Source organism: Capricornis sumatraensis, chromosome 21 (genome assembly GCF_032405125.1).
Source record: "Capricornis sumatraensis isolate serow.1 chromosome 21, serow.2, whole genome shotgun sequence".
NCBI classification, from domain to species: Eukaryota; Metazoa; Chordata; class Mammalia; order Artiodactyla; family Bovidae; genus Capricornis; species Capricornis sumatraensis.
In genome coordinates, this window is record NC_091089.1 from 52,180,125 (window position 1) to 52,196,113 (window position 15,989).

General features: G+C 49.2%; 1 protein-coding gene across 1 annotated transcript in view; it reads right to left on the minus strand.

Annotated features, from left to right (window-relative positions):
* Positions 1–15,989, minus strand: part of MYO5B (myosin VB) — a 197,923-nt gene that overhangs the window by 108,068 nt on the left and 73,866 nt on the right. Inside the window, exons 9-10 of the mRNA XM_068993666.1 lie at positions 13,081–13,190; positions 7,313–7,578 (exon numbers count right to left, since the gene is read on the minus strand). Of these exons, the coding sequence (XP_068849767.1) occupies positions 7,313–7,578; positions 13,081–13,190 (376 nt within the window). The remainder of the gene's footprint in view (positions 1–7,312; positions 7,579–13,080; positions 13,191–15,989) is intronic.

Genomic DNA, 15,989 nt, shown 5'->3' on the forward strand with positions numbered 1-15,989 from the left:
GCTCACATCCCAAGGTCAAGAACAGGTCTTCTGGAGGATCTAAGGCCATTCCGTCTGCTCCAATTCTCGCCTCTCCCCTGTGTCTGAAAATCTGATGTGGGACAGGAAGATGCCCACCATATGCTAACTCTCTCCCAATCCATCAGTCAACTGTCCCGGAAATGTAAGAGCTACAAAAGGCAAATCATGAACCCTACCCAAAGGAGAGAGCTATTAGGAAGACCCCAGGAAAACTCAACCAGTGGAGATTTGTCTGTGTTACAGGACTTTAAAGGAGGGTGAGCTCATGAGGGTGCTGGCAGGGACAGAGACAAATGGGACTTTATTGAAGCTTTAAGAGTATGTAGTGGTGTTTGAGTCCAAAAGTCCGTTATACACAGCTGTGTCTTTTTTCCTGTCTTGCATACAGGGTCGTCATTGCCATCTTTCTAAATTCCATATATATGTGTTAGTATACTGTATTGGTGTTTTTCTTTCTGGCTTACTTCACTCTGTATAATCGGAGAGGGAGAGGGAGAGGGAGACGGTGGGATGATTTGGGAGAATGGCATTCTATCATGTATACTATCATGTAAGAATTGAATCGCCAGTCTATGTCTGACGCAGGATACAGCATGCTTGGGGTTGGTGCATGGGGATGACCCACTGAGATGTTATGGGGAGGGAGGTGGGAGGGGGGTTCATGTTTGGGAACACATGTAAGAATTAAAGATTTTAAAATTTAAAAAAAAAATAATAAATAAATAAATTAAAAAAAAAAAAAAAGAGTATGTAGTGGTGTTTGGCTTCAGGCATGCTCCAAAGGGCTATGTCAGAGCAATTCCAGAAGGTTGAGCTTGACTTTCGAGCACTCAGAGTTACAAGGCTCTCCTGGAAGGCTCAGAGATTCCAGGGAGAACCCATGGCAAGAGGTAATCTGCTGGATCTGGGAACCTTGGGCTGGCTATGCAGGTCTACCCTGAAGAAGACATGTCCAGGGATCTTCTGGGCTGTCCAAGGTTGGGTCACTGTTCACAGGCTGCAGGGCAAATGCAATCACTGACTTCTCCCCCTCCATCCTCCATGAACCCTTCCCATACTGGACAGAGGGAGGGGATACGTTGTCTTCTCCAAATAAATCACTTAGGATCATGAAATTAAGTCTGTTTTGAAGAGTGAGACCAAGAAAGAAAAACATAACAAAGAAACAAAGAATTTCTATCAAAATGACAAAGGCAACTGGTGAGCTTAAGAAATTTACCTAAAATATATCATTTAAGGCAACTTATGGAATGGTATAAAACATTTGCAAATCATATTTCTGAAAAGGAGTTAATATTCAGAATACATAAAGAAGTCCTACAACACAAAAACAAAACAAGTAAATAACTTGATTTAAAAATGAGCCAAGAACTTAAAACATTTCTCTAAGAAGATACACGAATGGCCAAGGAGCATACGAAAAGATGGTCAAAATTATTAGAGAAATGCATATCAAAACCATAATCATACCTATCAAATACATATCAAAATCACTTCATACTTATTAGGACGGCTACTATGAAAAAAACAAGAAAACAGAAAACAACAAGACCTGGCAAGGATGTAGAGAAACCAGCACCTCTGGGCACTACCGGTAAAAATGTAAAATGATGCAGCTCCTGTAAAACAACATGGAGGTTTCTCAAAGACTTAAAAGTAGAAGTACTACATTCCTACATAATCCTCAAATGATTAAAAACAGGATTACTACATAATCCAGCAATCCTACTTCTGGCTATATACCTTCAAGAGTTTAAAAGAAGAGATATTTGCATACCCTTCCTTGTTCATTCCAGCAGTATCACAATAGCCAAGAGGTAGAAGCAGCCCAAACATCCATCAGTGGATGGATAAATAAAACGTGGTACATGCATACCATTTAGTATTATTCACCTTTAAAAAAGAAGGAAATCCTGCCACACACTACAACATGGTTGAATCTTGAGGACATTACGCTAAGCGAAATAAGCCAGTCACAAAAAGGTAAGTATTGTATGATTTCATTTACATGAAGTATGTAGAGGTGTCAAAATTATAGAGACAGAAAGTCCCTTCTCCTAGGGGGTGGGGGAGAGAAGACAGGAGTTGTTTAATGGGTATAGAGTTTCAGTTTTTCCAACATGAAAAAGTTCTAGAGATCAACTGCATAAAAATGCGAATATACTTGAGGTTATTGAATTGTATAAAAAAAAGTGGTTAAGATGGTAAATTTTATGTTGTGTGGGTTTTTAAACTACAATTAAAAAAAAATTTTTAACATAAATCATTAGAAAACACTGAATAGACCAGGATACAAATTTAAAGTTTACAGAGAAAGTAACACAAGAACTGGGAAGGATGGGAGATTCCAGCAAACCCATTTCCTGTTCTGGGGGCCCAGGCTTCCCTCAGCATCAGGCAGGAATCTATCCTTGTCTTGCTCCAGAAGTCTCCCGGATCAACTGTCCTCGTCAAGAATGAGCCGGCCAAAGGCAAAGACTCCTGCCACCTTGGTATTTTGAAGGCTCAGGTCAAAGACAAATAAATGTGTACCTTTCTCAAACTGGAGCCACTTATTTCTCATTGCCTCGAGGAGGGGAGAGGAACAAATGATTATGACTGCATTTAACCAAGCCTGTAGAGGCAAACGCACATTAACACGGCTTGAAAGGGAATCCCCAGCTAAGAGCCGCCTGGTCTGCCCTGGGAATTTCCTCCCCTGCCTCGTAAGAAAGACCCTGCAGGCAGCTTCACAGGTCTGCAGTCAAGGAAAAGAGCTTGGCTTGGGTTGGCTAAATTGCTCTGGCTGTGGCTTGCCTTGCGCTTTTTGGGAGCTGGGGCAGGAGAGCGAGAGGTGGCAGGGGGTGGGGGGCGGCGGGCAGAGGCTTCTACCAGGACACTGGGTGTGTGGGAGTGTCCAGAGGAGCCTGAGAGCTGGGCCTCTGAGCAGGGGGCTCGTCAGAGTGGTGATGGAGGCGGCCGTGGCCCATATAATTGATTCAGGGCTTACAGCCTTTTCTACCATCCGAACAAACCGCCCGTCAGAGCATCATGATAAGGGGAGGTGTGTATGTGTGATGCTGGCTCACATGCCGCTTGCTTATATATATGGAAGTAAGTATTTATTCATTCTAGCTGCAGGTTCTACAGTAACACTAGGAACATTTATAGGGAAACCTGGAGTGGCTCACCTACTCTACGTACGACCTGCTTCCAGGATGAACCTGACTGATGAGCCAGAAACGCTCTAGCCAGGGCACATCCCCTGGAGAAGGGATAGGCTCCAGGAAAGAATCTGCCTGCAATGCGGGTTAGATCCCTGGGTTAGGAAGATCCCCTGGAGAAGGCAAAGGCCACCCACTCCAGTATTCTGGCCTAGAGAACTCTATGGACTGTATAGTCTACAGGGTTGCAAAGAGTCGGACACGACTGAGTGACTTTTCCTTTCAGAGAGGGAGAGAACCCTTTATTTCCTTCCTCTTCATCAGTGGGGTTTAACGTATTCAGAATCCCACCCCCGCCCTCCTTCCCACTCTGTCCAGCTTCCACAAGCTCTCTTTTGCCCACAATGACAAGGAGCTGTAAGAAAATAGAAAAGCATTAGGTCATCCCAAGGGCATCTTGTTTTGCATCACGGTATGCCTGTACTCGGGCTGAGACACCACGCGGGAGACGGCGGGAACCAGGGTCTCCTTCCTCTCCAGGGACTTGGGTGGGAAACTCAAAAATAAAAAAATAACGCTGGAGTTTGGGGATGCCACGGAAGAATCCCTTCCTGTAGCCATACTGTCTGTAAATACAGCCTAGCGACAGGAAGGAGCTTGAGGGGGGAGGGAGGAGGTCAGAGAGGGCGCAGAGCCAGAGTGTTGGGTGTGAGGCCCACCTCTCAGGACGCTGAGAGCACAGGCTCCGTGGGTTTCTCAGAGCGTGTCTTTTCTGAAGGCCTCTGAAAGACACCTCGCAGGCGTGTCAAGTCCAAAGGAAATAGAGCAGAAAGACGGCACGACTGGGAGAGGGAGAGGACTGCAAGCAGCCCAGTGTCAATCTCAAACTTCCACCAAGCGCTGCCATCTTCCCCCAGGTTAATAAATGATGTCACTGACCTGTTGGATCAAAACCAGTACCTCCAAGGTGGGGTTCAGGATGGGGGACACGTGTACACCCGTGGCTGATTCATGTTGATGTTTGGTGAAAGCCACTACAATATTATAAAGTAATTAGCCTCCAATTAAAACAAATAAATTAATTTAAAAAAAACCAATACCTGCAGATTCAAGTCACCTGCTTTGTTGCGGTGAAGTTTTTGGTTTGAATCTCCTAAGAGTTCATCCCACACCCTCTGACCAGAAAAGAGAGCCCAAATTTATACAATGATTTCTCGGCAGACTAGAACTGCTGAGGAGCATGCAAACGCAGCTTCAGGGCTGTCCGTAAGCGCTTTGGCAACCAATGGCCCAGTCGGACGGCGGCGAGTTAGCCCTGAACCTACCTCGCCGTGCTGAACTCTGCCCACAGCGTGTGGGGCCGACTGACCGAGAGCTGGAGGAGGAACCGCGTGTGGCATCTCTCTTCCCAGGAGGAGGTGAACCACTTTCTAAATATGACCGCCTTACGCCGAGGTTCGAAAAAGCCAGTTAGCTTCCGAGAAAGAACGAGGCCTTTAAACAGAGGAAACAGTACAGTGTGCCTGGAAGGAAGAGCCAGGGGAGGGGACGCCTGAGAGGCTTGACCGGGGACCCCTGCAGGGGGGCCTGGTCTCACTGGAAAGCTGCCACAAGTTCTCAGAGGAACCCGGGGCTACACAGAGAGGAGCGCGACAGGTCAGAAGCCGGCCCCAGAAACAGGACACGGAGTCCCATGGATCCCCATTCGTCCACCGACAAGCGCCCCTTCAAACCACAGGCAAGTCTTCCCTGTCATCTACTTCTCCCCTTTGCGCGGTCACAGGGCCTTAGAGAAAATGAACTCCATTATAAAAACCAATAAATCAAATGGTAGGAACTTCCCTAGCTGTCCAGTGGTTAGACTTCGCTTTCCAATGCAGGGGTTGCAGGTCTGACTCCTGGTCTGCCTCTGAGATCCTATATACCCCACGGCCAAAAAAACCAAAAGGTAAAACGGAAGCAATGTTGTAACACATTCAAAGAAGACTTCAAACTGGTCCACATAAAAAAAAAAAATCTTAAAAAAATTAAACGGCAAATACGAACACACAATCCCAGCTTGCAAAGGCCCAGCTGACACCTCAGACTCAGCAGCACCAGGCACCCAACTCACAGAGTCACCCACCTGCCTCGTTAGTAAGCAAAGCCTCTCACTGGAGACCCCTTGGAAGGGGAGCAACTGTCTGTGTAAACTCAGGACTGCTAAGACAGTAGGCACCTCTCACAGAAGCGAGGTGTGACAGTGTTCAGTGTAACAGGGGCACTGCAGCCATAGGATTTCTACGTTACTAATAACAAGGAGTCTCCAAGCTAATCTTCCCACGCTGAAAACTCAGGAAAAAAACAGATTCTTGCCCAGGGAGATTAAGAGAACCGGGTCAGATGCGGCCGCCTGACTTTCTCTGGGTCTTACATCAGAAGGCAATGCGAAAGGGCAGTTTTCTGGAACCCCAATTACCTGAAAATGCTCATGCAAGGGACGATATGACAGAATTCGCCGCTGACAGTTCAGCAGACGTTCCCAGGGCGCACGGGCTCTTCTGCACGGCTCTGCCCAGGGAAACCGGAAGGGCTGAACCAAAGCAACAGTGGCGGAGCAGAGGGGAGGCGGGGTGTCCACAGCCGCTCAGCCAGGGCCTGCAGAGCCCTGAGCGGGAGCGCTGTCCTGGGCTCCCCAGGCCATCCTGCCCTGTGCTCCTCCTCGCCTGTGAAGTGGCTTTTTCCCTACAGTCCGGACCGAACGCCTCTTCCCCAAGTGGCTCCCCCAGCGCCCGTGTTCTCTTCTCTCTCTGAAAGACACAGTTCAAGCCCCACCTTCCACAGGAAGCCCGTCCTGACTGTGCCAACAAGCATGTGCTCTTCTGCCTCGACGCTCGCACAGCACCAAGTGTGCAAGCCCTCACACGGACCCTGCCGCAACGTCTTCTGTCGTCTCCCCTATTACTCTCATGTAGTGACTTAATTCTTTAGCGAGTCCTCAAGGCCTTTGCGATGCCAGAAATCGCGTGTCCTTCTTGCATTCCTGCCACGGTTTCACTGGAAGCCCCGTGATGATCGCGAGCAGCAGAGATGGAACCAGGCAGCCTCTCTCTCTGCTCAGGGAAGCAGCTGCTCCCAGAGGAGGTTCTCCTCTGCTACAGTCGGACACAGGGCAAGCACAAGCCCCACTGGTCCACCACACGCTCGATTCTACCAGAACATCATGGCTTTTACAATGCCGCACTGCTATGGGTCTGAATTCCTATTTGAAGACAGAAGCCACGACTCTTAGGATATAAAGAATCCAGGGGGATTTCATCTATCATTAGCTTCATGAGGGCAGGACATTGATCATAAGAGAAGCGCCAATGAGGTTTAAACCCAGCATGCATCATTTTAAGCAATTCCAGGACCTGGAATGAATTTCAGAGAGACTGTGGCTCAAAACACAGCTGGCTCTGTTAGTTTTGATCAATGGAAACTCAAGACCAGAGGGGCTGTGATCTGCAGAGGGTCATTCAGTGAGCTGGTGACGGCTCTGAGTCTAAAAGGCAGTCTCCCAGTGCCTATTGAAGAACACTTTCCACGTGCCAGGTTGCCTCTCCCTGCAAGATACACTATGATAACAGTCATTTCCACCAGGCTAGAATTGCGAAGTGAAGAGGAACTTGAGGAATGACTACCCACAGCATCAATCTATACAGCACTGGGCACGATTACAGTACTAAAACAATCACCCTGATTGGTGATATAGGGAATGAGGTTGGACGACAGACTTAAATAAAACCTAACTGAAACACAAAACCTGAATGCAAGTTCACAGAAACCTCCAGTCTGATACTGGGCTAGCCCCTGCCCTCTCTGAACCTCAGTTTCCCAGTAGGACAAAGGGGTGCCTGCAGGGTTTCTCAGTGGGGGAGCCACCGGTGTTTGACACGGTCCACTTTTCCGTGGGACTGTCCTCCATACTACTGGACACCTAGCACCCTGGCCTCGGGCCACCAAGTGCCAGTAGTGAGCCGGTCACTGTGACAACCTCAAATGCCCTCTTCCCCCGTATTTCACAATCTCCTGGTTGAGAACCCTCAAGAAGGTCTCCGAGGTCCCCGCCGGCTGGAAGATGCCGGCAGGAAGACACCAGCGATCGGCAGGACGTGGCGCGGGCCTACCCGTAGATGTCCAGGACTCCAATGAAGGAGTGCTGCTTCAGGGAGGTGTGCAGGGCCTTGTTGACGTGCTCCACGATCCAGTGGAACAGCTGGGCGTAGATGTGCTTGGCCAGGGCGTCGCGCGCGTTGACCACCTGCTGCAGGGACATGGTCTTGACGTAGGTCTCCGAGGTGGTGACCAGCTTGCGATGGCACAGCCAGTGCTCCATCTGGCTGTGCTCCACACCCAGCAGGCGGCAGAAGTCGCTCAGGTGTTCATCCTCAGGCTGGAAGAGACCCAGGAGAAGGGTTCAGGAGGGGCGTGGAGGACAGACCACGCCCTCTCCCCTCTCGCCAACTCTAGGCCCCCCAGAACCCCCCTTCATCCCCAGCCACTGCCCCCACCGTCTCCTGCACTCTCACACCCCTGAGTGATCATCGGGACCCAGAGAGTGTGACTCAAACTGATAATACCCGCTGGTGTTAGTCACTCAGTCGTGTCTGACTCTTTACAAGCCCGTGGACTGTAGCCCAGCAGGCTCCTCTGTCCATGGGACTCTCCAGGCAAGAATACTGGAGTGGGTTGCCATTTCCTTCTCCAGGGGATCTTCCCAAGCCAGGGATCGAACACGGCTCTCCCGCACTGCAGGCGGACGCTTTAACCTCTGAGCCGCCAGGGAAGCCCTAAGGGCCAGCTAAGGACCAAGCGATCAGCAGGGCTTTAAAAAACACCTCTGCGTTTGCCCTGTCCCCTCCTCCACTGCCAGCGGCTGCAGGGTAACGGGAGGAGAGGGTTTTCAAGGGAAGGGAGCAGAATGAGAACTGAGAGCTTAGGAATGGATAATCCACCAAGAGTAAGGGGCTAAAAGGCAGAATCACAGTGACTGTCACTTCCAGCTGCAGAGCAGTGCTCTGTCCACAGCCCAGGAGAGGGCCTCAGTTTCAAGCATTATCTTGAACTGACCCACAGCCCAGAGAAGCGTGCTCAGCAACGAGCCCTGGGCTGACCCCCTACCCCGGTCGGCAATAGCGCACGGACACTGCCCTTGTCCTAAGTTGCCAAGCAGAGCTGCTTTCATCTTAACCTCAGACTTCCACTAAACTTATATGTGATACTAAACACATAGCCCCAAACTTATTTATATTCTTTCAGCACTTGCCACATGGAAAAAAAAGTGATTTTAGTGGAAAGCTAGGACCAATGGTAAAAGTAAGGGACCAGTTTTGACCAAGGAAGAACACTCGGAATGCTATAACCTACATTCATGTTTAGAGCTGGGGAAAACAGGAATGCCTCACCATACAGGTGAGAAGCTGAGTCCCAGAGAAGTGCAAGAACTCACCCAGGTAGCCAGCTGCACGTGATCCTGACCCTTACTTACCCAAAGTACCAAATCTTACCACCTGGCCCTGAGTCATTGATAACCAAGTCACCCAGAGTCTTATCTCACCCAAGTGTATGAGTCTCCTGGGTCACCCTTGCTGCCCATTCATGACTCCCCCCAGAAAACCTGCTTTTCCTCTCCAGGTTTTTGCTGTATTCATTCCCACATCTGACTCCCCCAGGGAAAGCTGATAACCCAGCCATGAGCCTGCTGGAGAGCTTCAGGACTCCGAGGGGGAAAGGCAAGGCAATCCGGGAAGACCCTGAGCTACCTCCTACTGGCCCTGAATTGCTTGGGAGACTCGTTTTCTGATGAGGCTGCCATGGAGGATGTAAGTGTGGGGCCTGTTCAGTGAAAATTAACACAGATAACTGTACCACTGCCCCAGGCCATTTTCCCTCCTACAGATACTTAAAATCCATCTACCCAAATACACACAATTACAAAACAATAAAATGCCAGAGTGGGAAAGAACTCTTCAAATCATGAAGGCCTGAGGTTTTCCAGAGTATGGCTTGTGGAGTATTAGTTACAAAGACCAATAATTGGCTGCACCCAACAAGAGTGCAGGGGTGAGGAGAGTGACCATAAGTTGAACATGGTGGGAGGGGCTCATTAACATACCCTGTGACACACACACACAGACACTGAGAGGGGGGTGGGGGAGAGAGAGAGAGAGAGAGAGATTTCACAGAGCATTTCCTGAACTTAATTGACGAAGACTCTTAACTTCCTAAGAAATTGCCTAGGGTTAAGGTTCTTAGGAAAATACTAAGGGAACATCATTCTAATCCAATCCCCTTTATTTTTCACATGAGAAAAAACAGGGTGAAATAGAAGCCCCTGCCTGTGGCCCAGAGCTCCTAACCAGGCTCTGGGGGTGGGCAGAGAATCAGCTTGGGCTGGGGGCGTGGGAGGACTCTGCCTTTTCACTCACTCAGCTGGTGGGGCAGCTGTGGCCACTTCTGGCCAAGAGCCTTCTAACCCTGCCGCTCTTCCCTACCCTGCCACCACCACCCACCCTCTCCTGCAAACAGAAAGCCCTATATGATAGCATTAAGTGCCTGGGGACAGCTTGACAGGCAACAGGTTCGGAGGTAGCAGGTGTCCAACTTGTTAATCTAACTTGTTACCAAGAAGTCCTTAACTGCTAGGCAAAGCACTGAGCTGGATTCCCTGACAAGTCAATAGCCTGCTAGCAGCAAACATGACCGCCCAAGGCCTGCCCACAGCCTCTCTCCCTTCCCTGTCATCTCTCAGGTGAACGCAGTACAGAAAGAACCACGAGTTCTAGAACTGTCTGATTGTCACCATGGGATGGGTTCTTATCCGCTGTGGTAGGGTGTGGCTTAGCCGTAGATTACCCACTTCTGACTGTTGATTAAAGGTGATGACTGAAACTGATTTAATGACATGCAATTACATTTAAGCTTAATTAAATGATGCTAAACCCATCACAAATGGCCAGCATCACAGGCAGCAGATGAGTTTTGTGGGCCCCAATTGCCAAATTCAAGAAACAGATTGCCTCTGGTGTCCAAGTAATCGCATGCTGCTGTATCTCCAAGGTAACTGTGGCAGGCAGGGGACATATTTTCATGCTTTAATTACAAATAAAAACCACCGAGCAGAAGGCACAGTGCACTGGGACCCAAGCCTTTCCAGCAGGAGGTCCACCCTACGTGCCCGAGGCATAAACCGGAATCGCTACCAACCGTTTAGTGAAGCATTTCCCGAGCACACACGGTATGCCCAGCACTGTGCCGGGCACTGAGGGGGCGGACCCCAGGCTGGTGGAGGACCGCTCAGCCCTCAGGGACTGAGAAGCAAGGCTGGCGGTGGTCTGGGGGAGAGAGCACAGGCCAGGGTCTGACTTAGCTTTGCCTTGAACCGTCATGATGACCTTAGAGAAAGAGTTCCTCTCTCTGGGTCTTAGTTTCTCCAATCCCGTGAAGGAGAGTGATGTAACAAGAAGGATGAGAACAGTCAAGGACTCAAGCCCTCGAGCCCTGTGCCAAGTGCCCCCACCTGCAACGAGGACACAGACTCAAAGGGGAGTCACTATCAGTAAACGGCAGAACCCGAGTTTGAATCCTGGCAGTCCTGACCCAAGACTTCTCTCCCAGTTAGTTCTTGACACAGCCTCTAACTGGAGAGCGAGACCCACCTAGACCACAGACCTGTGCTCAAATCCTGACTCCCATCACCTCTCAGGTAAGGGCCTCCTGCACCACGTGGTGTCCAAGGCTCCAGCTGCCAGGCATCCTCCCCCGTCCCTTCACCACCACCTGTGTCCTCTGTCCCCTCTCCAAGTGTGCCCGATACCCCTCCCTCACAGCCTTTGCACACACACTTGTGGGTGCCAATGTGTGTCAGGGCTGGAGAACAGCAGACACAGTCCCTGAGCTTAGAGGGCGAAGCAGGCATCCATGTGCTCCCGCCAGTGAACATTCACGTGCCTTCTCCCCTGGAGGGCCCTGCAGAGGCTGGTGTGGAAATCCGCTAGAAGATCAGAGCGACACTTCACTTGCTAGCGGAGCCTTAGCTTTCGAGGGAGGGGGCCCCACCCCACCCCCGAGCACAGGTGCCCAGAGGCTCTCTGGCCCTGGTCCTCCTGCTTCGCCGTCAACCACCCCCAGGACCCCTCCACTGGCTCACTGCGCCCCTCGCTGAGCCGAGGGAGCCCCCGCCAGCCACCCATCTGCTTGGGGGGTGTCCACCGAGTCCTGGGCCCTGTGCTGGGTGCTGGCACAACCACAGTCAGCAGAACAGTCCATGTTCTCATGGGCTTTGGAGTCTCACGAGGGGCAGAGACGCAGCAAACCAGCACATAATAAACGTAAAAGAACCACCACCCTGAGAGGGTCCGAGGAGAGGCGTAAATGTGGTAAGAACCCACGATAGGGGTGTGGCCAGGCTGTGACCTTGAGAAGGAGGAGACCAGGGTCGGGGGGGGGGGCCAGGGGACATCTGTCACCGTTCCTGCATTTCTCCACCAACACAGGAGCTCTCCAACGCCAACCTTCCCAGACTCACCCGTCCCCGGCAAGAGGCAGAGAACGGGTGCCCTGAGGAACCAGGGGGCATTTACAGGGGTGGGGGGGGCGCAGTAGAGAGGCAGGGACGCTCTGTGCTCTAAATACTCAGGCCAGGGGGTGTCTGGCTTGTACTAGGGCCCATCCATCACTCCCCACATCAGCACAGCACCAGGTTCTTCTCCACTCACCACAGTCTGTCTCACAGCATCGTCACTGCCAACTGCACTGCCCTGTGGCACACACACGCATACACACACAGGCACACGCACATCCACGTCTGGGGCCACCAAGCACGGCCCAGCTCCAGCGTTTCCTGCTTTCACACGGGCTGCAGATCCCATGCTGAGGGTGCTGGCAGCCCTCCTGGGCTCCAAACCCAAAGCTATTTTGTCTCTTTTAGGGAAGATGTATGGGGGTGGGACGGGTGATGAGCTCGGTCAAAGGCCAGCTACCACTCAGGTCTTCCTCTCCTCTGAGGCAGGGCCCGGTTTAGCTGAGTTATAAAACGCACAGCGGGAAAAGCATCAGCTTGTGAGTGGCGACGACGCTCATGGCCAGGTTCATTATCCACAGCACCGTCTTCTGTATTTCCCCAGTCGTTTCAATTCCAAGTCTTTGGCAGCAAGAATCGTACTTTGTACCTCCCAGGACTTGGCCATAAATGGACACAAAAGACCTAAAATAAGCAACTGCAGACTCACTCACGAGGGTCAGAAGACCAGTTCAGTCCAGCCTGACACCATCACACAGCAGAGAGCACACAGCACGCTGTCTGTACTGCTTGTGACTGGCGGTGCTCCCCCAGCCACCCATGTAGACATTCTTCTATCTACCATAGACAAGGCACCAGGGAAACAGTCATTAAGACCATCTACAGAGCACTTCACAGCGTGCAACCCAGTCTTATAGATGTCTCAATATTCTCCTTTGTACTGCCAAAATCCTGGCCACTGTTGTCTTCAATCCTGCCTACCCGATTAGACTGTAAGCTCCTTGGGGTCAGTCACCAGCATGGTGTCCAATACCCTTTCACGTCCCAGCAAGCACAGACCAGAAGTACTCATGAGCTGAACACACTCTGTAGAATCTCATGGACTTCAGGATACTTGGGAAACCAAACCATCAAAAAGAATTTATTGAATAACCCCTAAATTCCCTGGCCTCAGCGACAGAACCTTGATGGCAGCTGATTTGAAAAGGATTTGTTCCTTTAAAAAATTATCAGCAAGGAAACAGAAACCGTTTTACTCTTAAGAATAAATAACCTATGAATGTCCTCTAAGTGCAAAGACATCTCAGTTGTACAAAACTGGAGGGACAGAGTGGAGTGTGCACGTGTTATCTCCCGTGCTGGAGGGCAACTTACTGAGACTCTACAGGATTCACCATCACGCTCGGCTTCAATCTCCACATTTCCAAGGTGCAGGATGGAAGCAATTATCTTAAAAATGCTTATCTGATGGGACTCTCTCACTCCTGGGGAAAAAAAAAAATGAATGACACTCAATATCCACGGTAGGATAGAAAGGATGTTTTACTTTCTTTTTAAGGACTTGGAAAAAAAAAAAATGTTGCATTTTCCTTTCCAGGCCAATGACTCCCTAAAATGATCCAGGATCCTCACCAAGTAATTACCTCTCACAATAACAGCTCAGAGGGCAAAGGGGCTCCTTGGACTAAAAGAGAAATATCTTCATGGTGATTGTCCTGATCAAACCAGATGGGTTGCAGGACCGTTTTAACTTCTCTGAGAGCAAAGGAGAGGCGGCAATCGTGCAGACCTGTTTTGGGCTTTATTTCAACCAAGCGCTTTACGGATATTTCTTATGAGTTTAATACGAATGGTCATTTATCTGCAGTCATTTTTCTCTCAATATAATATCCCACAAACATCTGTGGCACACATCTGAAGTGCCAACGGGGGAAGAAGAGGAGAATTTCTCCTGGGGACACTGTTACAGGCTGGACAGCCAGCTGTCCCTTGGCTGTCCCCCTGGGGCTACTGTTTACGACACTATATGCTCCTTCAGTTAAGAGATACACATACCTATTCTGGAGCCACTGGCAGCAAATACCTACTGTCAATTTTGTTACTTATGCATGTAAGTTATCAAAGACATGGATAATGTCTTAACATTTAAATTTAGCTTTAAGGTATTACTTCTTTTAAAATATTTATTTATCCATTTGGCTTCAATGGGTCTTCACTGTGGCATGTGGGATCTTTCCTTGTGGCATGCAAACTCTCAGTTGTGGAATGTGGGATCCAGTTCCTCAAGCAGGGATCGAACTCCAGTCCCATAGTTTGGAAGCTCAGAGTCAAACTCTCTGGACCACCAGGGAAGTCCCATCATTTCTTTCTGAATTACCTAATATTTCAGACTTAAAAAAGGCTTCAGACAATAGAGTGAACACCAGTCAACCTACCATTCAGTTTAAGAGATAATACAGTTACCACCAAATTCCTCCCCAGAGGCAGTTACTTATTTTTAAGATATTAATTCACTCAAGCTAAAATTAAAAAAAGTCAGTGACACCTATATAAATGGCAGCAAAGATGTGTCATGCAAGGATCAAAGCTTTACTCAGATAATCAATAAAGTGGACAACCCAAACATGAACTAGACAAATTAACTCTAGATGTTAATAATGTTGGGCTTCCCAGTGGATCAGATGATAAAGAATTTACCTGCAATGTAGGAGAACCTATGTTTGATCCCTGGGTTGGGAAGATCCCCTGGAGGAGGAAATGGCAACCCATTCTAGTATTCTTGCCTGGAGAATCCCCATGAACAGAGGAACCTGGTGGGCTACAGCCCACGGGGTCACAAAGAGTCAGACATGACTGAGCAACTCACACACACTGTCTAAACTTCACAGGGTGAGGGATTTACTTTTTAATTTTTATTACCCAATATCTTCAAAACATATAAATTTTAAAAATTACAATGAATTCCTGTTCTTGTTTCATTATATCCCCAGTGCCCGGCACACAACAGGTGCTCAGGAACATGGGTAGTAGGATGATGATACTGATACTTGTTACACAGAGGGCAACTGCTTACAAATGTCTACAGAAACATGTGCATCATTCCAACATCTGGTTTTATTTAAGCTAACAAACCAGAAAAACAGCCAGAGGGTGAACATTTAGGCACATGCCCTGGTTCAGTGTAACTTGACTGGCAAAAGGAACACAGGTTAAAGCCAGAGGCTGAAACCCAGGACAAGACAGGAGGTTACATACCTGCTTAGGGGTTAAAGCGCCAGGCTTGCGATTGGAGCTCAGAGGGCTCTCCAGTAAGTCCCATAGAAGAACAAGGGAAGTGGGTGCTAAGCCTGTCACTTTCCTCTCCCCTTCACTTATTCTTAGGAACCAATGATGTGTCAGCTTCCCAAGCCCTAACTACCCTGTCATGGTATGAATTTAAGTGGTAGAATCCTAACAGTAGCTAGGATTTCTGCACTGTACTGATCAGACAGTCCCTTCTTAACACAGGATTATCTGAATATGCTGCACCTCTTTCTGGGGAGCAACAAAACAAATCAAAAATAATCAGACACTAAAACCGAAAGAGTAAAATATGGGTTGATCGCCTATGGCTCGTGGCTGGTTTTTCTAGATAAAGTTTTACTAAAATACTGTCAGTTCTTACTTTTACATTTTGCCTATGGCTACTTTTACACCACAATGGCTGAGTAGTTGCTACAAAATCACGTGGCCCAGAAGGCCCAAAATATTTACTATCATGTCCTTTAAGAAAAACTTTGCCAAACTCTGGGATTTGAAAGATGGGACAGGGCTTATTAAAGAGTAGGGAAGAGTGGCTTATTAAAGTAATTAATTTTACAAATTCCATGTGCTTTGGCAATCTAAGTACCGAGTCTCCTTAGGGCTTTGGAGGGCACAACCTTCATCAGCTCACGCCCACCACCCACACAGGGGCCTTTCTCCCTTCTGCACAGAATGCTATCCTGCTCGGCGTCGAGTCTCCTCTAAACCTGCTCCCCAGCTCTGGGGAATAAAACAGCTGTGTGATGCTGGGCAAACTCAGGGGTGCCTGTCCTCAATTTGGTATCTCTCAGCTTCAAAGCTGCCCTTCTCTGCCCTGCTTGGTCACACTGGACCTAGACCCTGTGAACACTTCCTCTTGGCCTGCGGGTGGCATATGACGCTTGGCCAGTAGAGGGCGCTGCGGGGACTCCGCCAGGCGAGAGCGGCTTTCCCCTTCCTGGGTCTGGTCTGGATGTGAGAGTTGGACTATGAAGAAAGCT